At 39.3% G+C, this 27,665-nt stretch overlaps 2 protein-coding genes across 3 annotated transcripts in view; one reads left to right on the top strand and one right to left on the bottom strand.

Annotated features, from left to right (window-relative positions):
• Window positions 1–309: 309 nt before the first annotated feature.
• hsd17b3 (hydroxysteroid (17-beta) dehydrogenase 3) lies at window positions 310–9,739 on the bottom strand. Of its 2 annotated transcripts, none has more exons than XM_034234970.1 (11): window positions 9,547–9,739; window positions 7,239–7,285; window positions 6,840–6,915; window positions 6,590–6,697; window positions 6,385–6,452; window positions 3,185–3,229; window positions 2,936–2,970; window positions 2,744–2,825; window positions 2,589–2,654; window positions 2,299–2,448; window positions 310–2,051 (listed from the first exon to the last, which is right to left on the bottom strand). In XM_034234970.1, the coding sequence occupies exons 1-11, from the start codon at window positions 9,695–9,697 to the stop codon at window positions 1,905–1,907; spliced, it is 975 nt and encodes a 324-aa protein (XP_034090861.1). In that variant the 5' UTR covers window positions 9,698–9,739; the 3' UTR covers window positions 310–1,904. The 2 variants fall into 2 exon arrangements, with proteins under 2 accessions (XP_034090861.1, XP_034090862.1); XM_034234971.1 differs by lacking the exon at window positions 9,547–9,739 and adding an exon at window positions 8,498–8,660.
• Window positions 9,740–10,370: 631 nt separating this feature from the next.
• The window catches only part of ipo11 (importin 11), a 147,607-nt gene continuing 130,312 nt past the window's right edge, over window positions 10,371–27,665 (top strand). Inside the window, exons 1-7 of the mRNA XM_034234866.1 lie at window positions 10,371–10,503; window positions 12,932–13,081; window positions 15,691–15,791; window positions 17,708–17,780; window positions 20,732–20,935; window positions 25,211–25,343; window positions 26,190–26,248. Of these exons, the coding sequence (XP_034090757.1) occupies window positions 12,944–13,081; window positions 15,691–15,791; window positions 17,708–17,780; window positions 20,732–20,935; window positions 25,211–25,343; window positions 26,190–26,248 (708 nt within the window). The 5' untranslated portion in view covers window positions 10,371–10,503; window positions 12,932–12,943. The remainder of the gene's footprint in view (window positions 10,504–12,931; window positions 13,082–15,690; window positions 15,792–17,707; window positions 17,781–20,731; window positions 20,936–25,210; window positions 25,344–26,189; window positions 26,249–27,665) is intronic.

The raw sequence follows: 27,665 nt of genomic DNA, 5'->3' as shown, positions 1-27,665 counted from the left end.
ACAGATCACCCATTGCAGCATCCCATAATCCCCTCTGTTTCAGCCCTGTTTAAAAAATGCTGATTCTCTGTCTGTTACTTTAGATGAAAATAAGGAGCCCCTCCCCACGCCCCTCTGAAAGAGATTTGGTTAAAAAGAACACAATGGTGCTCTAAGAGGGGATTCAGGTGATAAGGTGGGGGGGGGTACCTTGGTTGGTTATTGGCTAATGGTTACACAAGCCAAAACAACGTTGACATCATAAAGTGGCCAAAATCTGATCAGCTCATTTTCAGACAGGTTTTTATATAAATGGATCAGGACAAAAAGAGAGAGAATCTTTTTTCCTGAAAGTTTCAGAATCTCTTTACACAGAGGGGACACATTATTATGTATAAAATACATGAAAACGTGGATTTGCATAATAGGTGACCTTTAAAGATTGACCATTTATACATATACATACAAAAAAGGAAATAAAACCAACACAAATCCAATACACCAAAGTAATAGCAAAAACTAGAATCCCCTACTAAGAAATGTCTACTAAAATAGTTTACAACTCCATTATCCCAAAAATATATTTGTTTTTTTAAACAATTGTCCTTTGCTAGTGAAATCACAGACACACACACACACACACACACACACACACACACACACACACACACACACACACACACACACACACACACACACACACACACACACACACACACACACACACACTCTTGTCTGTAATTCTTATCTTTAGATTTGTTGTTGTTGTGAATAGTGCTCTGCTCTCTCAAAAAGCATCACATGCGATACATGAAAAGACAGGCTAGGCATGGATCATCTAAACTCGGGGTCACTCTGAGCTCCCCCCTTTCTCTCGATCTTTCTCAAGCCACTTTTCCTATTCTCTGCACTATCTCTCATGGGGAGGATCATTCATCACGGCTGTCGAAACAGCATGTTCACCCCATTATAAGGGACTCTTCAGGTCAGACATCCTGGTAGGAGATATTCAAACGGTTGCGTATCTGCATCTGCCCATCAAAGCCATGCCTTGTATTTTATGTAATGGTATGTTATGTTGTTTTTATGCAATGTGTTCTCATTTCGAGGAACCTGGTAGAAGCTCGTCAGTTTTCTTCCACCCACAGCTGGCTTTGCTTGTTTTGTGAATATCAGAATTACTGACACTACGGCAGGGACGCCTGGTGGTGTTCTCATCGGATCCAATGTTTTCTCCATCTTAAAGGGGCAAGGAGGATGCTAATGACAGTTACAAGTGTGTCTTTGTGTGTGTGTGTGTGTGTGTGTGTGTGTGTGTGTGTGTGTGTGTGTGTGTGTGTGTGTGTGTGTGTGTGTGTGTGTGTGTGTGTGTGTGTGTGTGTGTGTGTGTGTGTGTGTGTGTGTGTGTGTGTGTGTGTGTGTGTGTGTGTGTGTGTGTGTGTGTGTGTGTGTGTGTGTGTGTGTGTGTGTGTGTGTGTAATTCTTCATTCGATTGCATTCTGCAAACTTATGACTTGATCCTACACACTTATCTTAAAAAACACTGAATCGCCATCATTAGAGTAAATTCCATTAAACTAATATAAATCAAATATAACTTACATAATGTAGTGTATTATTCTCTACTGTAAGAGTGTAATATCAATAGATGTATATGTGGAATAAAGAGCAGATGCCGAAATACCTTCAAACCTTAGAAACTGAAGAACTATTGACATTAATGGAAAAGATTCCATGAAGATGGCTTACCGACAGTGTTACAAAAAAGTACTGCTGTAAAGTAACCAATAATATTAATAATAAGACGTTCACAAGTTACAACTGTCCACACTCTTTAAAAAACAGAAAACATAGGTTTGTCAACACTAGTTCCGTAATCATAATCAATTTACAGAAATATCATGGTTAAAGGAAGGAATATATGGTTATTTATTTTTAACATTTTCATAAGTTGCAGTTGATGCACAGATGGATGCCTTCAGTGCTGCGTTCCTCTCCACATAGCCCTGCAGGCTGCGTAGCATAGACTCTGCATAGAACACTTTGAGAGGAATAGACTGCAGTAACCAGCCCTGTATGCACACACATACACACACACACACACGCACACCCATGCACGCACGCACACACACACACACACACACACACACACACACACACACACACACACACACACACACACACACACACACACACACACACACACACACACACACACACACACACACACACACATATTCACAGGGATAATCAGTCTCTATTTGGCATTATTTGGCATTATCAGATGGCAAGCTAGAAGCTATAGTCGCTAAGTCTTACCAGAACTATGTGACAGACACTTCCGTGTGTTTTGTCTCCAGCTCGTAGGTACTGCAGGGAGCTTTTTACAAACTCTTCTGGTGACAGAGTCACTATGTTGGTTTGTTGGTATGCTGTCATTCGAGTGGAGACCCCAAATGGAGCCACTGCCTGAGAAAAATAGAGGCAGCATATAAAGAAAGAGGAAGTTGTTACAATATTTCTAAAACCACTTTAATGTTGACAACAACGCACTCCTTCTTCTTTTGATTAAACATAAATACATTGAGGGTGAGTCTCTATCAAAGTACCTGTATAATAATCCCTTTATCTTTGTATTCTGCTTGAAGACCTTGAGAGAATCTCTCCACAAACACCTATAAATTATAAAAAAATAAATTACAGCTGAGTGATCAAACAACGTGAGATAGAGATACTAGAGGTTCAGATGCAAGACTGTTCTTACCTTAGATGCTGCATACAGGGTGTACAGGGGGAAAGGAATGGAGGCAACTCCAGACGAAATATTCAAAATGACCCCCTTACCCCTGTAGAGGCAGACAAAAACGATTTGGTTTTGCATTTTTACCAAAACTCAATGTAAATAATGCATGTTAGGATTTTATCACATCTAAAAGAGAAAATAAAGGTAGGAAACCTGCTCTCCATGCCTGGAAGGATTATTTTGCACATCTGAGGAAAAAAAGAATAAATCAAATATGGGACAAATGTAAGGGTAAGTTCATTTGGATGAAAACAAAGAATCCATCACTTGTACTCACAAAATATTTGATCTTTTTTTTTGTACCCGTAAAGAGTTTTTGACACTACACACCAGTCACTAAACGGTAAACATTACATTGTAACTTAGAGTTATTTTGCTGAAAAATTGCAATTATACTCCTACCTTTGCCATGGTTTTCACATTGCAGTTTATCACTGTTGTGATTGTCTGAAAACGTGAATAAACATGTATAAGTGGTGTTGATAATTAAGGGAAAGAGAATACTGGGGTGAAAAAGATAAAGTTATATATTTTTTAAAAAGGGCTTCTTAAAAAAACGTAAAATTACTTATTACCTGTCAAAGGCATTTATCATGACAAAACACTTTGTCTTGTTTTATGATGAAAGTAATGCATTAAACCAGTGGTTCCCAAACTTTTTCTGTCAGGCTTTGGAGAAAAAAAAAAGTCGGGTCCCCCCAACACAAGTCAGGCTCAGTGGCGGCGCCAGAGATTTATTTTGGGGGTGCTGTGGAGTAGCTTGACGTTTCATAGAGGGTGCTCAAACATTTAGGGTTTCCCATTAATGTACCGGTCGCTACAGTTGAATTTTCTACTGCAACAATCCCCACGCTTATACACAACGCAGTGCACCCGCAACTTTTACAATGAAGGCTCGATAATCAGCTCACGGCATATAGGTGTAAGCAGGGGTAAAGTGCTATTTTTATCGGTAGTGTGTGGACCATACATAGGGGGGTCCGGGGGCAAGCTCCCCCGGGAAGATTTATTTTTAAATATTGAAGTTAAAAGCATCAATCTGGTGCACTTTGAGAGCAAAATTAAGAGATCTATGGATACCTCTGCCAACACCCATATGAAACAGAACTGTAAACAGATTTCCTTTTTCTTTATGGATATTTTACAAATCACCCTTTTAAGCTTTATTCTTTTTTACTGTCATATAGTATTTCATACCTGTTTTTAATTTATTCTCTTATTTTTTTATAACTATAATGATCATATAAACGTGTGCCTCGGAAATAATTGTTTACATTAATGGTGACCAAAACGTTTGAGACCCACTGAGATAACACTGAGAGAGTCCTTTAGCTCAGGGGTTCCCAACCCCAGGTGTTACTGCCGGGCCGCGAAATAGCTGTGAGTTTATCGTAATATTTGCAGAATTATAAATATATACAAATATTTTATCATAATATTTTTTTCAAAAACTGTTTAATGTTCGCACCTATACCAGTCATATTATTTCATCCAGTAGCCTAGTTAATCTTTCACCAGATAACCGTTGAAAATGGCTTTTATGATGTTCCGAGGGATTCGGCGGCTCAGCCTGGTCTCAGCCTCTTGTGCGCACGAGAAAGTTACCGGTGCGCCAAGTAGGAAGAGGAGCGCACAGGAGACAACCGTTTAATTGCAGACTGTTATGTTTATGTGGGGAAATGGCGGTGCATACATTATTTGAGATATATTTCAAACTCGGACTTCATTTTAAGGACATGTCGGCCAGGGGTGTAGAGCTATTTATTTTATTTAATGACTGATTTTAAATGCCATTTTCTTAATGTCTTTCATTTTTTTGTAAAGCACTTTGAATTGCCTTGTGTTGAAAAGTGCTATATAAATAAACTTGCCTTGCCTTGCCTTTGTTTAAGCACCGGATTGACAAAACAGGAGAGTAAACCAGTCTGCCTTGATCTATGAATTCATGTACGAGACTCCCACGGTATCTGCTGCCCGAAGCTGTTTTATAGAAGGAAAACCTCCTTCACTTCATGAAATGGCTGCAGGCAGCATCAGGAGGCAGCGGGACGTATTTTCCGCTTCTGAGAAGTGCAGCACCAGCGCGCCGAGAGCTGTGCCTTTTTACGCACCGCCTTCGCTGTGTTTACCTTAATCAGAACAGCGAGTGACTGCAGGCTGCTACGTGTTAACTACACACACCTCTCCACACATCTCTACACACATCGAACTGCCCGATTACTCCCCCTTTTATTAGTTTTATGATGTGTGTGTGCACTTGTGTGTGTGCTCTGCTCAGCTCAGCTCTGTGTTTGTGTCTGTCCGACACCGGCATTTGTTTTCAAATGACCATGAACAGTAATTTACACACATCTGGCTAAATCCATAGGTAGCCTATATGCGGGTGTTCCCAAAATAAATTAGTTTAATCTTAATCTCGATGTAGTGCAAAATTCTGTCGGACGTGCACCGGAACGAACGTCACTATCATAATATCTTCTGAAAACAAATGCCAGTGTGCCACACACACACACACACACACGCACGCACGCACGCACACACACACACACACACACACACACACACACACACACACACACACACACACACACACACACACACACACACACACACACACACACACACACACACACCCACACCCCTCCTTCATAATGCGCCTTCACCTCGTTTTCCCATCACTGGATTATCCGTAAATCATACAAACAAAACCAAAACATTGATTTATCTGTTTTCCCGTTTTGGTTTAAAAACTGAATAACATCGGTTTTTTGGTTTTCCGTTTTTCCGAAAAACCAAAAAACGACGGTTCTTTTTTAAACGTTGTTAATATGTTTTGGATGCATATTGTTCTAGTATTTGTTCAGGCTGTTACATACAATTAGCCTCTGTTGCTATACCTGCTGGTGAGTAAATATTAAAATCAGTTAAAATTGACAACCGGTCCGCGATTTTATTGTAATGTATCTGCCGGTCCTTGGCACAATAAAGGTTGGGAACCCCTGCTTTAGCTCACTGAGTCTCTCAGTCTGACAGGAGAGGGCTCTCCTCCACTTTGTTGTTGAAAAAACTCCTTATATCCGTTAGCGTAACTCGCTAGCACCAGATGCTAACAACAACAACGATCTCCGGTACCGGTGCGCTCTCTCTCTCTCGCGCACACATACAAAATGGCTCGTTTCACACACACACACACACACACACACACACACACACACACACACACACACACACACACACACACACACACACACACACACACACACACACACACACACACACACACACACACACACACACACACACACACACACACACACACACACACACACACACACACACACACACACACAGAGCCGAGCTTTAATGAAACACAGAGACCCAGACGTAATAGTACTGTACTGTATCATAGTAGTTTTTTTTTTTTTTTTTAAATAACCATTTTTTCTCCTGGTCTCTCGCGCCCCCCCCTGTCATGCCTCTGCGCCCCCCAGGAGGGGCGCGCCCCTCACTTTGGGAACCACTGCATTAAACACATTAAGAGCTAAAGGATACATGCAATGCATTTTTGTGTGTATCCCTTAAGGTTAAATATATTTGTTGACCTGGTCCAGCTGTGCAGTCTCAAGGAATTTGCAGGGGATGAAGCTGGGCAGCATTCCTACATTATTGACTGGGGAACAAAAAAAACATCTGCTTTGAAACAGGGAAGGAATCTGAAGATATTATGTTTCTTGTGTATTTGGAAGCTGTTAATGTTTCAATCATACAATCACTACATGTAGTTGTGTAAAAAATAAATATTCCAACCTAAAACCCCAATGTCGAGGCTCCTAATCTGATCCTCGATTTCACTGAAGACGTTGTCCTTCATGAAGTCTGTTACAATGACTTTCACCCGCTGCCCTGTGGTATCAACTAAAAGGAGAACATGTAGGGTAAGCATACAGTACACTGTACATTGTTTATTTGATCACAGATGACAAACAGCATATTTGTGTATGACGTTCAAGTTTTAAAAGCAGTCACAACAAAAAAAGCATTTATAGAAAGTTTGTACCTATTTCTTCAGCCAACTGGTCCAGTGTTATTTTAGTTCTGCTCATGATTACCACGTTCATCCCTTTCTCAGCCAGCTGAGGGAAGCAATGTTTCAGTGATGAGCGGTTAGAGACATGAAACATTTACAGTTGCCAGAAAAGAATGAGCAGATGTGCATAAAATAGTAAATATCTTAAACTGCATAATGTTCTGGGTAGGAAATAAATAGATACAACCTTTGTTACCAAGTGTTGAAAATAATGTATGTAATGTAAAAAACAAAAAACGCTACCCACAAAATGTTAAGATGTGTGTGTTTTCTCTTAGTTATTATGTTTAACTTTGGTGTCCTATACTACAACTTAGAGTAAATAAATGATATGTAAAGACAAGCAGGGCTATTTAAAGAATCACTTACTGCAAATGCATATGCTCTTCCTATTCCCTCTGAAGCACCGGTCACCACTGAAACAGGGATGCAGGGTTTAGTGAAAGAAATGTATTAGTTATCATATTCTCCTGAAGTTTCCATTCTTTCCATTCCTAATGCCATGTGCACTGTGAATCAGAGCTGCATTACACCGGCTCTCTTCCTCTGCTGGCAGACAAATCCCAGGATTGTATTTGTGTTTGTTTACACTACCAACCCATCCTGTTCTAACAGGTTGTACTAATACAACATGTTCCTCAGTTCTGATAAGATATTTGCGGTGAACAGAGAGGAACTGTTTGTTTCTGAGTTCTTCTTTCCCATCACCTCCTGACCCTGATTACAAAGATCATTGGCTCTTTTACTCTTTTCAGACATGAAGTAATGGGCATGGCATCATTACTTATTCAAAAACGGTAAAGACTGTTTTGCAGGACTGTGATGTAATAATAAATCATTGTGGGAAAAAACAAATGTTTTGAGTTCAAAATATAAACTCAATGCTCTTTAAAAATGTGTGCACAGTCCTTACAAAATTACAACAGTGTTGGATGACAACACTTCTCACCACACAAACCACTGTTGATACCACTACTTAAAAACATGTTAAAAGTGTTACTGTGCAGCATCTCAGGTGCTGTGAAAATAAACTGGACTGTTTTAATAGCCCGTCTTTTAAAAAAATATAATCTTTTTTCACACAGATATAACATACATATTCTAGTCCCTATTGAAAACAGTTTCTCAGTGCCAGAAAAGGGTTTCCTTGTTCCCAGAGTTACAATGTTGTATGCTGATTCACAGTGAGATCACCAGTGACAACAAAACAAATACAAAACAAGGACATTTCCTTTTGGACGCACCTATGGTAGATAAACATGATCAACTTGAATAAAGACTGAGTCACTAATCAGGATAAATATAAACATCAGAGTAAACATGTGTGGAAAGGTGGAAAAGTTGTTACCCATACGTCCGACCACATGGACGGACAAGCAATACCATATATGTGTCGTGAATATGAGTTTCTCATCAGGATAGGTTTCATTCATCACTTTGTTGGCTCTCTGTTGTGACTCTGCTTTCTGTCTGGTGGAGGTTTTTCAAATATAAACATTGGATTGAACACTCAGGTTAAAAGATGGGCACTGGCTACAATCTGGATGTCCACAATTATGCAAATGTATTTCAAATTGTCAGGACAAGTAAGAATAAAGAAGGCAGCATGTATAGAGCCTAGAACATACCGTTCCGGTGTCTGTATTCCTCTGCGCTGGAATGGAATGAAAGTGGGCTTGAGAAAGTAAGATCAGCCCATATTCCCTGTGTTTTTATTGAGCTTTTTGAAGCACTGTGGGAGACTGAATTACCTCTTCAGAAGATTCTAAAGAGAGCTTCGTAATTCAATGAGACTACCCTGGGACCTGCAGAGGAATGTTTTTGGTTGAATTAAAATGCACTGACACTGTCCTCAAGTTAGTAGGAATCCTACAAGTGTGATTCCTTGCAACAGCTGGTAAAAGTACTAATATGTTCCTTATCGTAATAAATCCCTTCTGTCATATTACCCTTAATGCATTGCCATCACAAAAATGATACAGGGTAGTCAGGCAGTTTATGCTGTTGTTCAAATTGTGTAGTGTGTTTGTTATTTTCTTATTCACAGTTAATAAATATACAATCACTATTATGTAACTACAACCACATTGCCAGTAAGCATTTGGCAAGTAAGCCAAGAATAAAATGTTCTTTCAAATGTGTCACTCAAGCAGCAACATGTTTTGTAGATGAAAAACATTGATCTTGTTTCTGTTAGCAGCTGCAAGCAGTTGCACCATAAATATGATCACATTACAAAACAGTTGAAGGGAAAGTCAGAACTTGTCTCTGCTCGTGCATTAAACAAGTGTAATCTTGTGCAACAGAGAAAGGTATACACTAGTCTGAAAAATGGAAACTGTTCCTTATCTTTTACGGCTATACAGCCACAGTTCAATTTGCATGCAGGCCTATTTGGACACTTAACCTTCACGCATAGCAATGTACTCATAACACCATAATAATGACACAATTACAAATGTTGAGCTTAATCACCGAAGTAAGTAGTTAAAAGTGTGGCTTCCAGGCAATGTCCTTCCCCCTGTCTTTCACCTCTGTATCTCAAATAAAGGCACTCTTTGGCCCACATAATACCTTTAAAAAGGGTCACTGACAACTTATGTCCTAGCATTTATTATCCACTATATGACTTATGGTCTAACATAAATTATAGAACATGCACATACAAACAGCTCACCTGCCCACTTTCCCAAAGAGGTAAAAAAAGACTGTGATAGTGGAAACCATATTTTTGGGAAAAGCATCCTACTGAAAAGCAGCAGTTTTATTCCATAGAAGACAACTACTGCAGCACCAAGAGTGATGAAAAACAATTCCATTAAATCCATACTTGTCCTGCACAACAAACAATTTTGGCTTGAGCCTCTAGGTTGATGTCTGCTCTGAGTGATTCACCTAAAATAAAGCAAGACGGAATGAATAGAATAAATCAGCAGGAGGACACTCCCATTCCTCCCCCCCACCACAGAATTCTAAACTCACACACATAAATACTATGTAAATTTCCCTCAAAACTGATGAAATGTTGCATGGAGAATTGCAGGATGCCGATAAAACTAATAGTTAAAAAAAATCCCTATGATACAAATTTCAGATTTTGGGCTATTTGACAAGAAGCACACACTACGGTCACCTGCCTGCTTTCTTTTAATCACTTAAAAACACTTGATGACTATTTTGTAATACCTTCAACGTTGATACCCTGCCTTTTACCCTCCCTTCTATGAATTATGTTGCTAAAGTAGCTATACATGTCTAACTATCCACCTGAAAAAGAATGGGAATATGATTTCAAAGATCATACAGCAAGGGATATGCCTACAACCCTTGTTCATAATTGTTCATAATAAACCCCTTCTTGAGTATTGTATTGTTTTTTCTTCTTCCTTTATTTATTCAAGAACATATGTGAACATCATACATTTTGGATGCAAACAAAGTTGACACATACAGCATATGGCTCCATTCATTCATGACGAAGCACGCCTGCCAAACCTAACGCGTCATCAGTGCGCGCCTGCTGTGTTGCTCGCGCCATTCCTACAAGCGTGTGTTTCCATCTCCCATTACACTAGCAGAGCTTTAGCAGCCACAACAACAGCACCGATTCTGTTTTCTGCAGTCATTCTTTTAGGTAAGTGTCGTTTTATGTTTCTATTTTGAGACGTTTGTTTGAGGACGTTATTTAGCATCACAAACGTTGTGGGCCCTTGGTTCCCTGTTGAATAAGTTAAGCCAGCTAGCAAAGTTAGCTTTGGTGTTTGCACCATTTGGAACCTCAGTGTCGCACCTTTCATGGTTTTTTTAAAATTTCAATTGTAGATGACACGCAGAGAGGGCCAGTAAAGAAACATGGGCAATACAGCAGGTCTAATGAAGTCAACAATGTATCTAAAATAATGAAAATGTAATGGAACAGTTGCTGGTTTCTTTTGACAGCCTACCACTGAGCTTGTTTTGGTTCTCTCTGCACTTCAAAACCCAAATATGACACTTTATAGACACGCTTCCTTTCATATGGGGTTGTGTCATTTGAAATGCGTAATACATCCATGCAAACACTTACTACAGTCATACAGAGGAAACCATTTTCTAAACGTTTGTATGCCTATATACCCGTGGACCCATATAGCTGCACGTTAGCGCTTATATTGTAATATGGCCCGACAGAGGATGAATTGGCTTTGGTGAAATCAATCTTAGCCGCTTCGTAGATAATGATATCAACATTTAGCCCGATGAGCTAGCTGATGAAGTTCTGCTGCCGCTAGCTTACTTCTTCACCCAGCCATCATCTGACAACTAGGTTAGCTAGTGTTAGAGGGCATTGCATGTGCAAAACACCATATTGAGATAATATTGGATAACAGCCTCAAAACATTGATGACTTAAGAGGTTAGTTCAGACAAATGTAGCTAGAATATTGCAACAGCAATAAAGTGTTAGTTGTACCTTGTATAGTTGAATGCCAACTTTAAATGTTTAACAGGTTGTATATTGCTTTAACAAATGTATAAAGCAGGCACTATTTCTTACATATTTGATCAGGGTACACGCATTACTGACCTGATGAAAACACAGGATGTAGTGGAAATGAAAGGTGTGACATAATGTGCTTTATTTGGAAAACACTCTTTATTAGTGTTTTCAAAGTTGACTTGCTTCGGTTTGCTCAATTCCTGGATGCCTTTGGGACCTTGATTGTTATTTGCTCCCTTGAAACACTAAACAATTGAGCCAATATAGCCTGATATTATTGTTTGACATAATGTCAGACTACATCAAATAAATAAAAACCAAAAACATAAAGTAACCAAAAACAACTGTATCTCCTTAACCATGATATCACACACATTTAGGCTATTCTATGTGTCGTCTTTGGAATAATGTAATAACTAATATGATATTTGGGTTCCTAGAAACTTGAATACATACTTGTCCAGGTTTCTGAAACCAGGATTTGATGGTTACATGCCAGAATGTATAACCGGGACAGCCTATCCCACCACAAATATTAGCACACATGTGAATTTAATGTAATGTTTGCATGATCTTTGGCAGGTGAATCTGTATCTCTTCTGATATCACCAGAGACAGAGGCTGGTACTTCTCTTGCTTCATTCACACTTTATAAACTGAACACAATTTTACAGTCTATCTACACGATTTGTTTGTGAATCAATAATTCAGAGACTGCCTATTGAAACAATCTGTCCCTGTTCGAAGGCCATATATTTGGCCAAAGGACTGCTACTGTATTTCTGTGGAGTGACTAAACTAATTCACATGGATTTCTGGAAGCTCCCAATAGATCATGGTGCTGGACATTTGTTTCTGTGCTGCAGATGGCAGCCTTGCTCTATATTTAGCCACACTCTTAATGAAAGTTCACTGAGGATACCTCACTCGGACGGTCCCACACTACCTCTACTGGTCTCACAGATGACCGTCGCTTATTTAGATGATATGGCTGTTGAAAAGAGAACTGTGTTTTTAACATAGCTAGACTCTGGATTACTTCTCAGCTCCTGATTGCAATATCCTTTAATGATTAGTTGACAGACAGAAATAATGTTTTTCTTTTGTAGTTATAAAAGTTCTCACTCTTGTCAGATATACTCTCTGAAACAATTGGGAATGCACTGAAAGCTGACGAAGAGAAGTTAGCTGTATTTTGTAAAAAATATTATCGATTTTCTTTTGTTCATCAGTTATCCAATTTTTTTTTTTACAGCTAGGACCTCAATGATAAAGGATTTGTTATCCTTATGTCGACTTCTGTTCTTTTCTTTATTCCAAAGATTCATGTGTGATTTTAATACTGCTTGATATATAATAACAGTGAGAAGATAAAACCAGACAAAAAGACTGACAATCTTTGTAGATTAGTTTTGACTGCCTTTCATTTGAAATGTTCTTCTGCTGTTTATCACTACGGTTAAACTTAAAAAAAAAAAAAATGTTGTTCTTCCTCAAATCAGAATGAACTTCACACAAAAACAATGAAACTCTTCTCTTGTCTGTTCTTTCCTCCTCCCCCCGCCTCTCATATTCCCTTGCAGATATATCCATCGATGGATATGGACAGTGCCAGTTCAGTGGTGCTGCAGGCCTTAACCCAAGCTACCAGTCAGGACACGTCTGAACTGAAGCCTGCGGAGGAGCAGCTCCGACAGTGGGAGACGCAGCCAGGCTTCTACTCTGTCCTCCTGGTGAGGGTGCTCTCAAATGAGTAGAATACATCTACTAACAAACAATTAATGAGTGGTGTATGGTACATGAAATCAGGACAACGTTGGGTTTATGCTCTTTTCTGTAGCACTAGTTTTTTTAAGTAACTTAAAGGTGGGGTAGGTAAGTTTGAGAAACCGGCTCGAGATACACTTTTTGTCATATTCCATGGAATGCTCTTAACATCCCGATAGCAATGAATATCTTAAGTGCTTTGACAAAAAATCCATAACAAAATGTCATCTGTGGAAGCCGTAGCACTGTAAAAAGCACGACCAATCATTTTAGCCGGCTAAAATAACTGGATGGCCTACCTGCCTGTCAGCCTTCCATCTGTGCACAAACTTATCTCGTGCCCTCATTGGTCATGTGCGCGTTCGTGTGTGTTGGAGGAGGGGCTCTGTAAGGAAGTGGCAGATTTTTTTCCGGTTGTGTATTTTCAAATTCTAGCGCACTCGAGCCGGTTTCTCCAAAATTACCTACCCAACCTTTAAGTCAAACAATCATAAGAGAGTTTTTCCAATCTGCACAATAACTCACAGAAACACAAGATAGTGAGAGGTTGGAGAACACGCAATAAGAAGGTATTGTAGGGCAGGCAGCTAAGAATTTATTTGTGTACTAATTAGGGATGTCAAGTTAACACAAAAAAAAATTAACGCCACTAATTATTTTAATGCGATTAACGCATGTGTATTTTTTGTCCTCGGCCGCCCCGTAGTTTCAGAGCGCATCGAGTTTAAAATACCATCTACAAGCTGATGCTGACAGCCCCGCTCCTGCCGTCCGCTTGCGGCAGACCACACTTCCACGCTCACCGGCAGGCCCTGACTGGCCATCGGGAGGACCGGGAGGGTGTGTGTATATGTGGCGCGAGCGAGAGAGAGACCTTAGGTGTATTGTTGTTGTTAGCATCTGGTGCTAGCTAGCTGCGCTAACGGATATAAGGAGCTGTTTAAATGAAAACAGAGGAGCGACATTTCGCCGACAACTGCGCGGAGCACTTGACTTTATGCAGACAGTGTACGAAAAGTCAGCACACACACACACACACACACACACACACACACACACACACACTGTATTGTATGAGAGAGGTTCCAGGTTGAATATTTGTAATGATATTCTTCTAAGGTACATTTAGAAGAGATAAAAAATGTGCGATTAACTATGGACAATCATGCGATTAAATATTTTAATCGACTGACAGCTCTAGTACTAATACTAAAATATCCATTGAATCGTTTTATTTAAATGTATTAATTCAAAGATGTTTTAAACACTGGTTGTATTTTACACTGTTTAAGAAGTACACTGAACAAAAATATAAACGCAACACTTTTGTTTTTGCTCCCATTTTTCATGAGATGAAGTCAAAGATCTAAAACATTTTCTATATACACAAAATGACCATTTCTCTCAAATATTGTTCACAAATCTGAAAAAATCTGTGATAGTGAGCACTTCTCCTTTGCCGAGATAATCCATCCCACCTCACAGGTGTGGCATATCAAGATGCTGATTAGACAGCATGATTATTGCACAGGTGTGCCTTAGGCTGGCCACAATAAAAGGCCACTCTGAAACGTGCAGTTTTGCTTTATTGGGGGGGTCTGGGGGGGTCCGAAAACCAGTCAGTATCTGGTGTGAGGGGTAGGATTAGGGTTAGAGGTAGGGTTAGGGTAATGTTGTGAATCGAGTGGCCCATGGTGGTGGTGGGGTTATGGTATGGGCAGGCGTATGTAATGGACGACGAACACAGGCCACTCGATTCACAACATTACCCTAACCCTACCCCTAACCCTAATCCTACCCCTCACACCAGATACTGACTGGTTTTCGGACCCCCCCCAGACCCCCCCAATAAAGCAAAACTGCACGTTTCAGAGTGGCCTTTTATTGTGGCCAGCCTAAGGCACACCTGTGCAATAATCATGCTGTCTAATCAGCATCTTGATATGCCACACCTGTGAGGTGGGATGGATTATCTCGGCAAAGGAGAAGTGCTCACTATCACAGATTTTTTCAGATTTGTGAACAATATTTGATATAAATGGTTATTTTGTGTATATAGAACATGTTTTAGATCTTTGAGTTCATCTCATGAAAAATGGGAGCAAAAACAAAAGTGTTGCGTTTATATTTTTGTTCAGTGTATGTTAAAGTCAGAGAAATATAATAATTGATAATTTTTCCCTGCCCTAAACAGCACATAACATTTGTTGTATATTAATCACACAGCTTATGTTGATCCTTAAAGGAATATTAAAAACACATGTTTTAGGAAATGTGTTTAACTGTCTCAGCCAGGTGTAAATGAGAAGATGGATTTCAGTTTTTATCTCTGTTCATTCAGTAGAGGAATTGGCCCAGTTCTGCCCAGCTGAGCATAGAGCCCAACTCCATTCATTGTAACATGTATTATTTTCTATATGTTTATCCCTAAATACATCATGCAAAAATCGTGTCAAGACATTGTTTTGTCTAGCATAGACTGAGCTGTCACACAGTATTATACGGAGTCTGTCCTTGGCTGGTATTACCCATTTGAGTTAAGAAAAGCATGTGTGTATTTATCTTTTCTCCATAGAATATCTTCAACAACCACATGCTGGATGTGAACGTCAGGTGGCTCGCTGTGCTGTACTTCAAAAATGGCATCGACAGATATTGGAGGAGAGTAGCGCCTCAGTAAGTGCCTGCTTGTCCCTCATGTTGCCATATTACTGTCAGCCTTACTCTCTTCCTCTCCATCAGAGGCTTCTTCTTCTTCTTCTTCTTCTCTCTTCTCTCTTCTTCTCTCTTCCACTGCTCCTCTTTATTCTCCCCTTCCTCATTCAATCTCACTGCCTCTTTTCACCAGTCTTAATCTCTCTGCCTGTTTTTGAAGCTTTGTCATTTTCCTCAGATCTTTTTTTGTCACAGATTTGTAGTTGCATTTATTTCAGGTTTTTCTTCACTCTCTGATTCGATCAATATAGCTTACGTCTGCAGTTCTGCCTCCTTCACTTTTCACAGCTTTATTCTCATTATTTTTTTTACCTTTCATCCTGATTATTCATATCTCTTTTGTATTTTGTCTGGTGGAAGATCGTCTATCGCCTGCCTTTGGGACCTGACTGTCTGGCTTTGTTACATTTGCTCTTAAATTCAGCAGTTGGACAGAGGTAATCAGCTCTGCCTCAGCACGATGGCCACTCTTTGACCACCTTAACGTTATTGCTATTCTTTTCGTGGTTTCTAAAGTTTTCTCCTCTTACAGAAGTTTTTTCCCTTCTTTTAGTAATTCTTTAAACTGAATTGCTGAAGTGCTGTGCAAGGCCTTTTGTTCAGGGGTTATTTTGGTGATCATTGCCTTTGTCCCATTGCCATTCATCAAGCAGATGGATACAATGTAAGACCATGTGGTGTTTCTACACGAAGCTTACACTGTGACATACAATAATGTATTGTACGGTTTTAAAATACCTACACAATACCATTACCTACACCACAATGAATCAAACATGCTGAAATAGTGTAAAACCCCTTTCTGCAAGAATCTGGACAATGTGCTATGGTGTCTTAAAACATTCCTAGTCCAGGTACAATTGAACGAGTAATTTCATCAATACAACATCCCTGGATAATGTGAGGCATCGTTCCCTTAATGAAAAAGAAGAAGCTGCTATGTTTTGCCTAGATTTGTATTTGATATTGTAGTATTAAAAATAACCACACCAAAGAGTAACACAAGTTGTAGTTTATAACTGACAAAACAGGCACACCCTAGTTTATGTTAACATATATTTAATTTCTCATCCTATATTTCTCTTAAGCTGGCCTCCCTCTCCAAATTCCCAAAATATATATGTCTGTTTTTACTAATTCCCACGCTCCCCCATAGTAATGCGTCTTCTTCCACCCAGATGTCCTCTCTCCTGCCTGAGGTCACAGCGCATTTCATTCCTCACTCTTTCTCATATCAAACACTCTCCCACTCCTTCTAGCTTCAGCAGCATTTGACGTCGGAGGCAGAACAGACTCAATTATGGAGAACGTTTTATTTTACAGATTGTCAATCCCCCTCTACTCCGTTTGCAAAACCTCAGGCTCATGATGCAGACTTGGCAATAGGATTTTGAGGACAGCAGGGGTTTATTCAAAGCGTTCTGATTAAATCAGGCAGCTGGCAGGTCCTGCACTGTCAGGTTTTATGAAGGGATATAATTGATCCCATAACAGCTTGGCAGATGGATGTCATAATCATATCTTCCCCATCTTAAGGTATGAGGTTTGCGTGTCCAGAATTTGAGATGAAATTCAAAGTAGTCTCTTTGATCTCTCTGGGGTTCGAGCTGCATTCGGCGACTGGCACCCTATTATCAGTGAAGTTGTGACTCAGCAGTTAGCACTCTCACCGTGCTGTGGAAGGTTTCAAAACGTGGTTCTTGCTTATGTTTTCTAGCATCCTTATGAAATAAAATCTTGAATCCATTTAGTAAACTTGACCCAACTGTAGCATGACTGTTATAATGGTATATCACTGATAATGAGGTGGTAACAGAGAGTGTTATCCCAACTAATACAAATAATACTCTCCCTCATTCTTTCTGGATTGTTTACAGTGCATTATCAGAAGAGGAGAAGACGTCATTGCGTGCTGGCCTCATCACAAACTTCAATGAGCCTGTCAATCAGGTTGGTGGAATTTTGTTTGATTTATTCTGATTTAAAGCAACATTAACTATTAAAAAAAAAAACAATTTACAAAGTAATGGTTCATACAACCTTTTGAGTCCAATCCCCCTTTTTATTTTCTGTGTTTTACTTCATCAGTGATTCCAAAACTGTAGTATGCTTATTTTGTTGGTGCCACATCTGCTTATGCAATACATTGGTATTTCAACCACCTTCTGACTATTATGATTTTGCTGATGGCATTTAGATTTAGTCGATCAGACCAGCTGTACCTCTCAAACAGAATGCAACACAGGCAGCTGAGGAAAACAGGGAATTTATTTTTTGCATTTCTTATTTTTGTCTTTACTTAATTAAAATGTTAAAAAGTAAGACTTTTCATTAGGGAAAAAACTGTTTTTTATCCAACACACGCCATTGTAAACTGCGTCCAGAAGAACCATGATCAACCTCTAAAATGGGTGTATGTAGTCTATTACCTAAAGCCTTTGTACCGTTTTGGAATACATTATAGCATCGTCACACATCACCCTCCTTACAATCCCAACTGCTCTTTAATGGCGGTGTGCCATGGTACGGTGTCTGGGCAGTGAAATATGTTCTCACCCCACCCAATTTACATCGACAAATGTTACGATGGCTTTAATGCAGATGTTGCACTAACTCAATCAGAATTGCCCTCAGAATGCCATTCTTAGGTTCCATGTGACAGCGTGGCCGTTTCTGTGATGATGGAGAGTTTTTGCCACAATAAAACAATGTGCATGCCTTGAATAACATGATTGAAGCAGCCACTAACCTATTCCATTTCTCTTATTAATCTTTATTGACAAATCTCATTGGACATCTGTTCGAAATTATTATAAATGCATATATGCAAATGATCTAAATTGGCTTATGCAAAAAACACAAGTTATATCAATATAATAAAGAATAATGTACGAATAGATGGATAAAGACACTGATTGCTAAGTCTCAACAAAGAATGTTTTTTTTACGTAAATTATTGTCTTTTAATGTCGGCAACAGAATGGTGAAGATGTTTTATCATGCTTTTATCGAAAGTGTGCTCTCCTTCGGCATTATATGCTGGTTCGGCAACGCAACTGAGGCACAGAAAAAGTCAGTCAGGAGGGCCATAACATTGTCCAGTAAATTGACAGGAATCTCATTTGCTAATATAGAATGCTTATATAAGGACAGAGTTTTAAAACTGGCACACAATATTGTGAGTGACCTGAGGCACCCGCTTGCCTCTTACTTTGAATTGTTGCCATCCGGGCGGAGATATCGTGCCCCTTATTTAAAAAAGAACAGATCTAGGCTGTCTTTCGCCCCACAAGCCATCAAACTCCTGAATAAATGATGGCTAGGACGCACTGTTTACCCAGCTGGTCTGGCCCTGTCCCCCCTATTTCGCAAATGAGGGCCTATAGGCCCCTTGTCATGTCTGCCGATATCTGGTTTTCTTATGTCTGTTTTTATCTGTGTCTATGTTGTTGTCAGTGATGTATTGTCTTAACTTTTTAAATGCCTCTGTGATGTGCTGCAACCCATTTTCCCCTTGGGGACTAATAAACGAATACTATACTATGATTGAGCATATGTAGACATAAAGTTGGTTGTTTGGCCATTGTTTCAACTGTTCTCAGTGCAATGGCGCAGCAAACGAATAATTCAGAATCAAGCAGTGTGTAATACATCAGTCCGAGAGGACATGAGAGGCAGCCCTGAATGTCGGCCATTCATCCTGGTTCCTATAGCTTGTGTATCCCTGAGGGATAGCTTCCAACATCACGATTGATAGGCTCCATATCGCAAGCAAAGAAGGTGCTTAAGTCTCAGCTGCTACAGCCTCTCCTCCAACCAATCAGGGTGATATATGCGAGTGTGGGTGTTTCACTGTCGTGTGGAAAGTTTATATTTATAAGTTCCATAATACAGGCTAATGTTTTGAACTTACCCAGCTCTTTCAAACGTGATGATTTATTGACAATTACAATTAAATGTGCATGCATATAGATTATTTATCATTCCTTTTAATGAGATTGCTAAGGAGTTTGAAGCATTGAAGCATGCTTTTTATAGACAATGCAATTCATTCTCATTATTTTGTCTTGTTACCGATTGTGGGTTGTGCTGTTAATGATAATGGGGGTCGAATGAGCGGATAAAAAGTGAATACAATGCCATCGGTGCTACATAAATTATTTGAGAATAAAAGAGAAACTGCATCTGCAAAAACAATTAAAGTAAAGTTGAATATATAATAGATTTCAAAGTACTCTTATAAAACAATCCCTTTATCAATATAATTTCCAAGCTAACTGATTTTTAGGGTGTCAGGGCCATCATCTTTATGTCCCCCCATACTGATATAAATTGGTTGGACAAGATATTAGAGAAGCTTATCTGTAAATCACAACACGTTTCAAAATCAAGCCCCATTATAAAGGCATGATCATTGCAGGGGTGCTACGTTAGGCTACATTAGTTTAAACGGTGTTTCTTAAAACAGGGCAAATGATTGGCTATAGGTTGTTACCATCCAGCACCACATATTCAATATGTTGAGACAAATAAACTGCCTGCTGATTTTACTGGATTTTATGCCACTATTCTTGTCAACAATAAAACATAAAACAAAAACATAATAAAATAGGTTATTAAAGGTGGTTTTCAAATACTCAATTCAAACATTTCTATCAGTAAACGCTATAAACATCTAACTCTTCTAAAGCACTTTAAAAACAACATATTCTGTGTGACTGATTCCATCATTAACAGGGGATGATTACAGGATAGGATGCACACTACGCTGTATAAATATGATACTATATCAATTGAAAGTGTCTTCCTTGTCCAAACTACTCATTTAAAACCACCTTCTGCTGTGTTTATGCTTTGCCTTTGGTCATTTGTCTCTCTCTCTCGCTCTGTTTTTCCAACAGATAGCGACTCAGATTGCAGTGCTGATAGCCAAGGTGGCCCGTCTGGACTGCCCCAGGCAATGGCCAGAGCTCATCCCCATTCTGCTGGAGTCTATAAAGGGTCAGGACGGCCTGCAGCAGCACAGAGCGCTGCTAACCTTCTATCATGTCACCAAAACCCTCGCGTCCAAACGTCTGGCACAGGACCGGCGGCTTTTCCAGGATGTAAGTCTATTCTCAACACCTTCTCCACCTAATACCTGAATCAAATTTCTTGTCATTTGTGGTCATTAACCATTCCTCTATGGCTTTTATTGTCACTACCCTTGATGCAGTAGCTTTGCACACCTGAAGACAAGGTGACTTTAGGTCAATAAGTAGAGAAAATAAAACATGAACTCTGTCTACTGAACTTTGCTGCTTTTCCCCTCTCTTTCTTTTTCTTCCTCATGTTCTGCCCTCCGACTTTGTCATGTTATTTTTTTTCCTAGCTGTTTTTCCCCTAAAACCTTTTCGGTATAAAATAATCTTGACAGTTGCAGGTTTTCAGTTTCAGAAATGTCCTCTAGGAGATGCTGTTCAGCTGCTATATGATACATGTCAGATCTGAGATGTATGGCCAGATTCCCTGTGCATACCTGTGTGTCTGTTTTCATGCATGATTGGAGCGAGATTGACATGTTTGGGAACAAATGTGTCTGTGTTGTGTGTGTGTAAGAGAGATTGTGTAATAGATACGGTAGTTTGTGTGACTTAACGTAACTTTCAGAGAGGTCGTGAATCAGCAAAGGCTCACTTTTTGCCATCTATGGTTTCAAAGAACAGAAGACTTCAGCAGTTGGTCATGAAGAGAAATGGTTTGGGGATATCAAAAAGACCAACAGGGAAAAGACTGAGACAGACATTAAGAAAATAAAAGTCACGGAGTCAGACCAATGGGCTTCAGAGGCAGGGACAGAGACCACATAGTTGTGCTGATGCATCCTCTGTGCCAAAATGTTTGCCCTTAGGCAATACGAGAAACAAAGGCAGTCTGAGTCTCATTTAACAGTGCAGTTTTTAAATGATGCACTGAATACTTTGTTGCTAAATGGACCGTGGAATGCTCTCTCCCCACAAAACATAACCGACTTGGTGGCCAATGTGTGTGTGCACAGCATGCCAACCATTGTGAAGAGGCGATGAGACGAAAGACAATCCACCTCTGTTCATTTTCATGGATATGGTGCACTTCACCTCTTAGTCTATGTTTACGTTTTTAATCTGATGTCTGATTTAAAAATGTAAATGACCTCAGTTTCAGTAGCTGTCATCATTTTTCATATTGATTGTTATGTATATTTTAATCACGTTTTCACATTTTGAGGTCCAAATGACGCCCTTTCGATGACGTCATTTTGTTGTGTCCTCTTCTTCTGCAATGTGACAGTACATTAGCTGCTGATTATTTATTTTTAAGATAAATGTGCAATACATTTAGTCAAGGCATTCTGGCCTGTCTGTGGTCATGCTCTGTTCTCCATCTCAAATATTATACCTTATTGTTCAGTCCTGGGCTGAAAATAAAACCGTGAAGCTTTGAAACAAGGGAATCTTTAGTTTTATTGTCAACTTGTTTGCTTTTTTAAAGAACAAAGTGATTGGAGTGATGAATGGTACATCAGCCATTTATACACATCGGCATGCTCTTTTACCCATTTTAATTAGTGGTGCACGATAGACGAAGACGCCTGCGCTGCTAAACTAGCGGCGAATCCAAAGCCAGCTGCAAAGGCACCGGGGCTTTTACCTATCGACGAGGCTTTTGAAAAAGGCAAGAAGTTTGCAAGAGACGACCCCAGGGTTAGTTTTGTTCATAGTAGTAATGCTCATGTCATTTGCTCACTACTAGTCTTTTTTTTACCACCAGGTGTGCAAAAACTACAGGTACATTTAATATATATATATATTATATTATTATCGGTTATCGGTATCGGTCTTGAGAAGCAGGAAGTTATCAGTTTCAAAAAACCAATATCGTGCATCCCTAATTTTAATTTGATGTCACTTTATTTAGCACGGACAGGATACAAGATGTGTACATGAGTATTTTAGCGTGTGTGTGGGGGTTTAAGCGTGTCTTGATGAGTGTGCACACGTCTCTCTAGTCATCTAAAAACAGTCTGTAGACCATGTTGACTGCATCATGGGAGATGTTGCACTGATGGCAGTATATCAACTAGCTCATGGTTTTACTGGCCCACTCGCTGAGGCTAATGCTGTGAAATCAACTCATTTGCCTGGCCTAGAGCTTAATGGATAGTGGGAGAAAAAGAGGAAAGGGGGTGATTAAGAAGCAGGGTGTGGGTGTGCAGGAGAAATATGGATTGAGGTTACCAAGGATGGCTGGTGACAGGAGGAGAGATAACATAAGAATAAGTGATGGTGTTATGAAGAAAATGGAGGCGGCTGTATGCAAGGAGAAGGAGGAAATGAAGGTACACTAAGATACTGAAACTACGACATTTTGGTTACTTTATTGACTTGATTAACACAGAGACAACCGTATAGCTTACATGTGCTGTCACTGTTTTTGTTCCTATTAGTAGCAAAAGAGGGGAAATCATCCCACTGGACAGGTGTTCAAAAACAGACTGTCAAATAAAAACTGCACTTTTCTTAGATGGCTTGCGTTAACAAGGTCTTCCTCCTGGAAAAGGGAATCAGCCTGCAGATGGTGGAAATAGTGTGTTTTATAGGAATGTGCCTTTCCGGTGTCTCTGTCTGCAGTTGTTTAAGGGAGCAGAGAAATGCAGCAGAAGGATAAACAAAGGTTTTCCAACTGCAGTGTTTTCCAGAGATTTAAAAAAAAAAAATATTCCTATATGGATTGGAATTCTCTCTTGAATAATTTGGTAAAAATTCATGAAACTCATTAACTGGAGGTCAGATTGTTTTCCAAGCACCAGCAGCTAGGTAAATACTGTAACAGAGTGCTTTTCTCTTTGGGGCCAACTTCATTATATAACACTTCAATCTTGATTGACATATTTTTGGTTATCTAAAGAAGAAATAGTTTGAGAAGATATTTTAAAGAAACTGCTGTTGGTGCCGGCATTATTAAATATGCTGGTTGGATGATTGTAAAACACCCACATTTCACCGTTACATTTTGGTGGCACTTTTTGCATTGTAGTAACGCCTTCAGGCTATATACGTGAAGTCTGAAAAACAGACAATATCTGCTTGATGTGAAAATAGCATAAGGGGGGAGAATGCAGAAATGAGTTTGATGTCAGGCTTCAAGATTATACAGAACCTCTATGACTAAGAGTACCTTTTGCAGTTTAAAAATAAAAAATAATATTTTTCACCAAATGCATTTGAATTGTTAATTCGGTACACTAACATATAAAAAACATCACTTTATGGCCTAACGTGTTTTTCTGTTGCGGAAACAGAAGGGCGATGACAACACTCGAAGCTCCACAATAGGACGCCTATAGACAGATTATTTTAAACGTGCCATAGAAAGCCAAATGGCATTCGGGAAACCACTCATGTATCATTTGTAGGTACATCCTGGTGAGCAGCCAGTCGTAGATTCGTCTGTTATCTGTTTAATGCAAGGTGCTATGTTGCAAATAAATCATGCCCGCCTTGCAGTTTTCTGTAGAGACTCTATCAAAGCATATGCTGTGCTGTCAAAGTAGAGATTTATCATTAAGTAGGCACATGACACCAATCTAAAGTAACACAGATTGTCAGATTTTCCCCACTGGTACCCCCAACACAGCTACACTGTCAATGAGTTCTCAGACTAAGTTTCAGTGAGTTTGTCCTCTATCAAGTAGTAGCAAATCTCTTTAAACATCACATCTAAATCTAAGTTTATCTGACATTCTTATCTGCTTTAACACACTGAAAAACTTTAACATGGTGACGCTGTGTTGTGAATAGTTGCTGAGATGTACTGTGTACCTATTTTCTCTTCATTTTGTTTTATGAAAACACCAACCACTAGAGCATAATCCAAAACTCATTATTGTGCCATGGCAGATTTATTATATTGTCTGAGCTACTGGGCCAGACTACACAGTTAATGGGACTGAGCGTACTTTCATCTACCTTTTTGATGATCCTGTTTTGCCTCTACAGGAGAATGCATTCATGGAAGAAAATGTAATTGGTTTGGGCCCAGTGTTATGGCAGTGACTATAATGAGAAGTTGATTTGGAGCCAAATAAGACCTGTGACTCAGACGTGCCTCTTTGCCCTGCTTTTGTTTTGCTCTATATGAGTGTATTATGTGGAAGTGCTTTTGTATTTGCATCTGCATCACGGGAAATGAGCGAGTCTCTGATGTGAAAGGGATGGTTTGCACACATGTAAATCTAGTGTGAAAAATCGTATGCGACTCATGTTCTCACCAGAATGACCTCGAATGCCTGTTAAATGTGATCACTGATCCAGAATATTTTCATGTGTGATTGACTGTGCTCTTTATGTGTATGTTGGCAGCTGGCGTCGGGCATCTACAGTTTTGCTTGCTCTCTGTGGAGCCACCACACCGACACCTTCTTCCAGCAGATCTATGCCAGAGATGAGGCGGCAGCCCTCGGCTCACTGGAGAGAACGCTGCTCTCTCTAAAAGGTAACATTTGCAATCATGCCCATAAACACGACACACCTGCATTCTAATTCACAGAGCTGATTCGGTGTGACTGGCAAAGCCACACACAGTCTAGTATTCAACATACTTATCCCATCTTATTCTCCTTCTTCCGCCACAAATGTTGTCATGCTACTCTTCCGGCAGCGTTGACACGAAACACACAAAAAACACATCAAAATGTGCGGAATGACGGGTTGCTATGTTTTTATAAGAGATTCGCCTAGCCGTTTTCATGCAAATTGCAAAAAAACTGCGATCATTTGCCCCATAGGAATGAATGGGAAATCCTTAAATCCTTGAACAGAGCTAGAAAAACACCCCACTTTGACCCCATACAGATTCTGCATACTATAATGTAGAACAAAATTTACAAGTTCAAACGGTTCTCGAGACTATGGACTTTATTAGACTAATTTGATATTTTTTGATATCTAGTACGGTTCTCAGGTAGTCGCAGCTTACGTTTTGTGAAAACTTCACACTGTTTCACATTTTATAATGGGTGTGTATGGGAGAGCTCGTTAAGACTTAGAGTGACATCACAGCTAGAGGGGAGAAGAGCTGTACAAGTTCAGTCACACACATTTTCTAGTTTATAAATACAAACTGGTAAGGAAATCATGGCCTCAACAACTGACTGCCCATCCTTTTGCATTGATCACATGATTTAAACTATTAAGAAATCTTAATTAGGATGGCATTTTGTGAACTTCTGGAATTATTCATATGGGCAAGTACTTTGTGAAACTAAATTTAAGTGGTGTTTAATTTGCGATTAGTGACATCCTGCATACTGATTGTTTTTGTATCTGCCTCCCCCCTCAGTGCTACGCAAGCTGACAGTTTTTGGATTTCAAGAGCCACAACAGAATATGGAAGTGATGGTAAGCCTTAAGTTCAGCTGTGGCTGTTAAGAACCTCTCATAGTTTTTGGAAAGCTGACATTTTTGCTGTGGGTGTTTTGAGTTGAAAATGACTCCAATCATAGTGTGCAATATGTGAACGGTCTGGAAGATTGAAAGTGTTTTGTCTTGCTTCAAATAGAGCTCTTCTCCCACTCTGTGCTCCAGTCCAACACCATGAAACTGTTAATTCAATTTAGACTAAATCTCTCTGGTTAAGAAAAACATGAAGCATGTGTCTGGTTTTGGTTCCCCCATGGCTTAGAGCTAATGGAATCATTTAAACAAAATGCCCCAGTTGCAGATTCTGACTACTTCCTGTTTGGCCAATCAAGGTTTGTGGAAAGCATAGCATTAAATGTTTCAGATAAATAAGGTTTTAGGTAACAAAGTATATAAGAAAGGGAGAGTTTGTTTTCTTATTTTTGTATTACAAAGGAAAATAAATGCTCGGAGGCATTTAGGATTACATTATTTACCAGGACTGAAGCTTTTAACCTGGATGGCTTTTAGGGACACTCATCTCAAGTTGTTTCTACAGTGCACTTTGTAATACCACTGTAATTTATGCATGTTTTCCTCCTCATTTATGTAAACAAATCCATAATTTCACTCTTAATACAGTCAGTATCAAACATTTAGATAGTATGGGAAGCATTTAAAGCCATGGATAATTGGCTACTCAACTGATAAAAGGATGGAGAGGATTGAAAGATGAAGTCAACTCTGAAGACTTCTTCTGAAGAATTAATGAAAAAGCTGAAAATAGTCTACAAATATTAAAAAGAGACATGAGTGTGACACATCACAGGCCTCTGTGACTTTGCAGAGCGCACTTGCAAGAACATGAAGAAACAGCATTTGTCAAATAAAACAAAAATAGTCCGGTAATAAGGCCGATAAAATGCTGGCAATGAGGCTAAAACCAATGAACAAAGAAATGATGGTAAAAGACAACTTAAGTTCAAGACGCATGAATAGTGGTGCTAAACATATAAAAAAGTCATCTTGATTTAAAGGAAGCTCACAAACAAAAACCAACAAAGTATATATTTACCTGGATTGATCAAAAGAGAACAAGGCCACATGCACACCACTTATTTGGTTTTCTGTGTGGTGCAGAGAATCATTTCCCCAAGAGTCCAATTTGAAAGAAATGCATCGATTTATTGATAAATAGTTTACATTTCAATCACAGGGACCTTTTTCAAGATATCCTCTTAAATATGTCTTCAGAAGCATCTTGTGACCAAAACATCAAATCTTTTTGAATAAATCCATGATCAAGTGATGCCTGTATGATGGATTTAGAAAGTATTAAACACAATAATTGATATTTAAAACTTTAAAACTATTTGTTTGGCTTTATATCTCCTTGAAATACCATATATACATTCAT

The sequence above is a fragment of the Gymnodraco acuticeps genome, unplaced genomic scaffold (assembly GCF_902827175.1).
Source record: "Gymnodraco acuticeps unplaced genomic scaffold, fGymAcu1.1, whole genome shotgun sequence".
Taxonomy (NCBI): domain Eukaryota; kingdom Metazoa; phylum Chordata; class Actinopteri; order Perciformes; family Bathydraconidae; genus Gymnodraco; species Gymnodraco acuticeps.
This window is presented reverse-complemented; position numbering and strand designations above follow the sequence as displayed.

Excerpts from the sequence above, each read along its gene's own strand:
- hsd17b3 (XM_034234970.1), bottom strand. The coding sequence starts at position 9,697 with ATGGATTTAATGGAATTGTTTTTCATCACTCTTGGTGCTGCAGTAGTT. Across the intron at positions 6,698-6,839 it reads CCAGTTGGCTGAAGAAATAG|TTGATACCACAGGGCAGCGG; the intron begins GTACAAACTTTC and ends TTCTCCTTTTAG. Across the intron at positions 6,453-6,589 it reads CCTCGACATTGGGGTTTTAG|TCAATAATGTAGGAATGCTG; the intron begins GTTGGAATATTT and ends TTTGTTCCCCAG.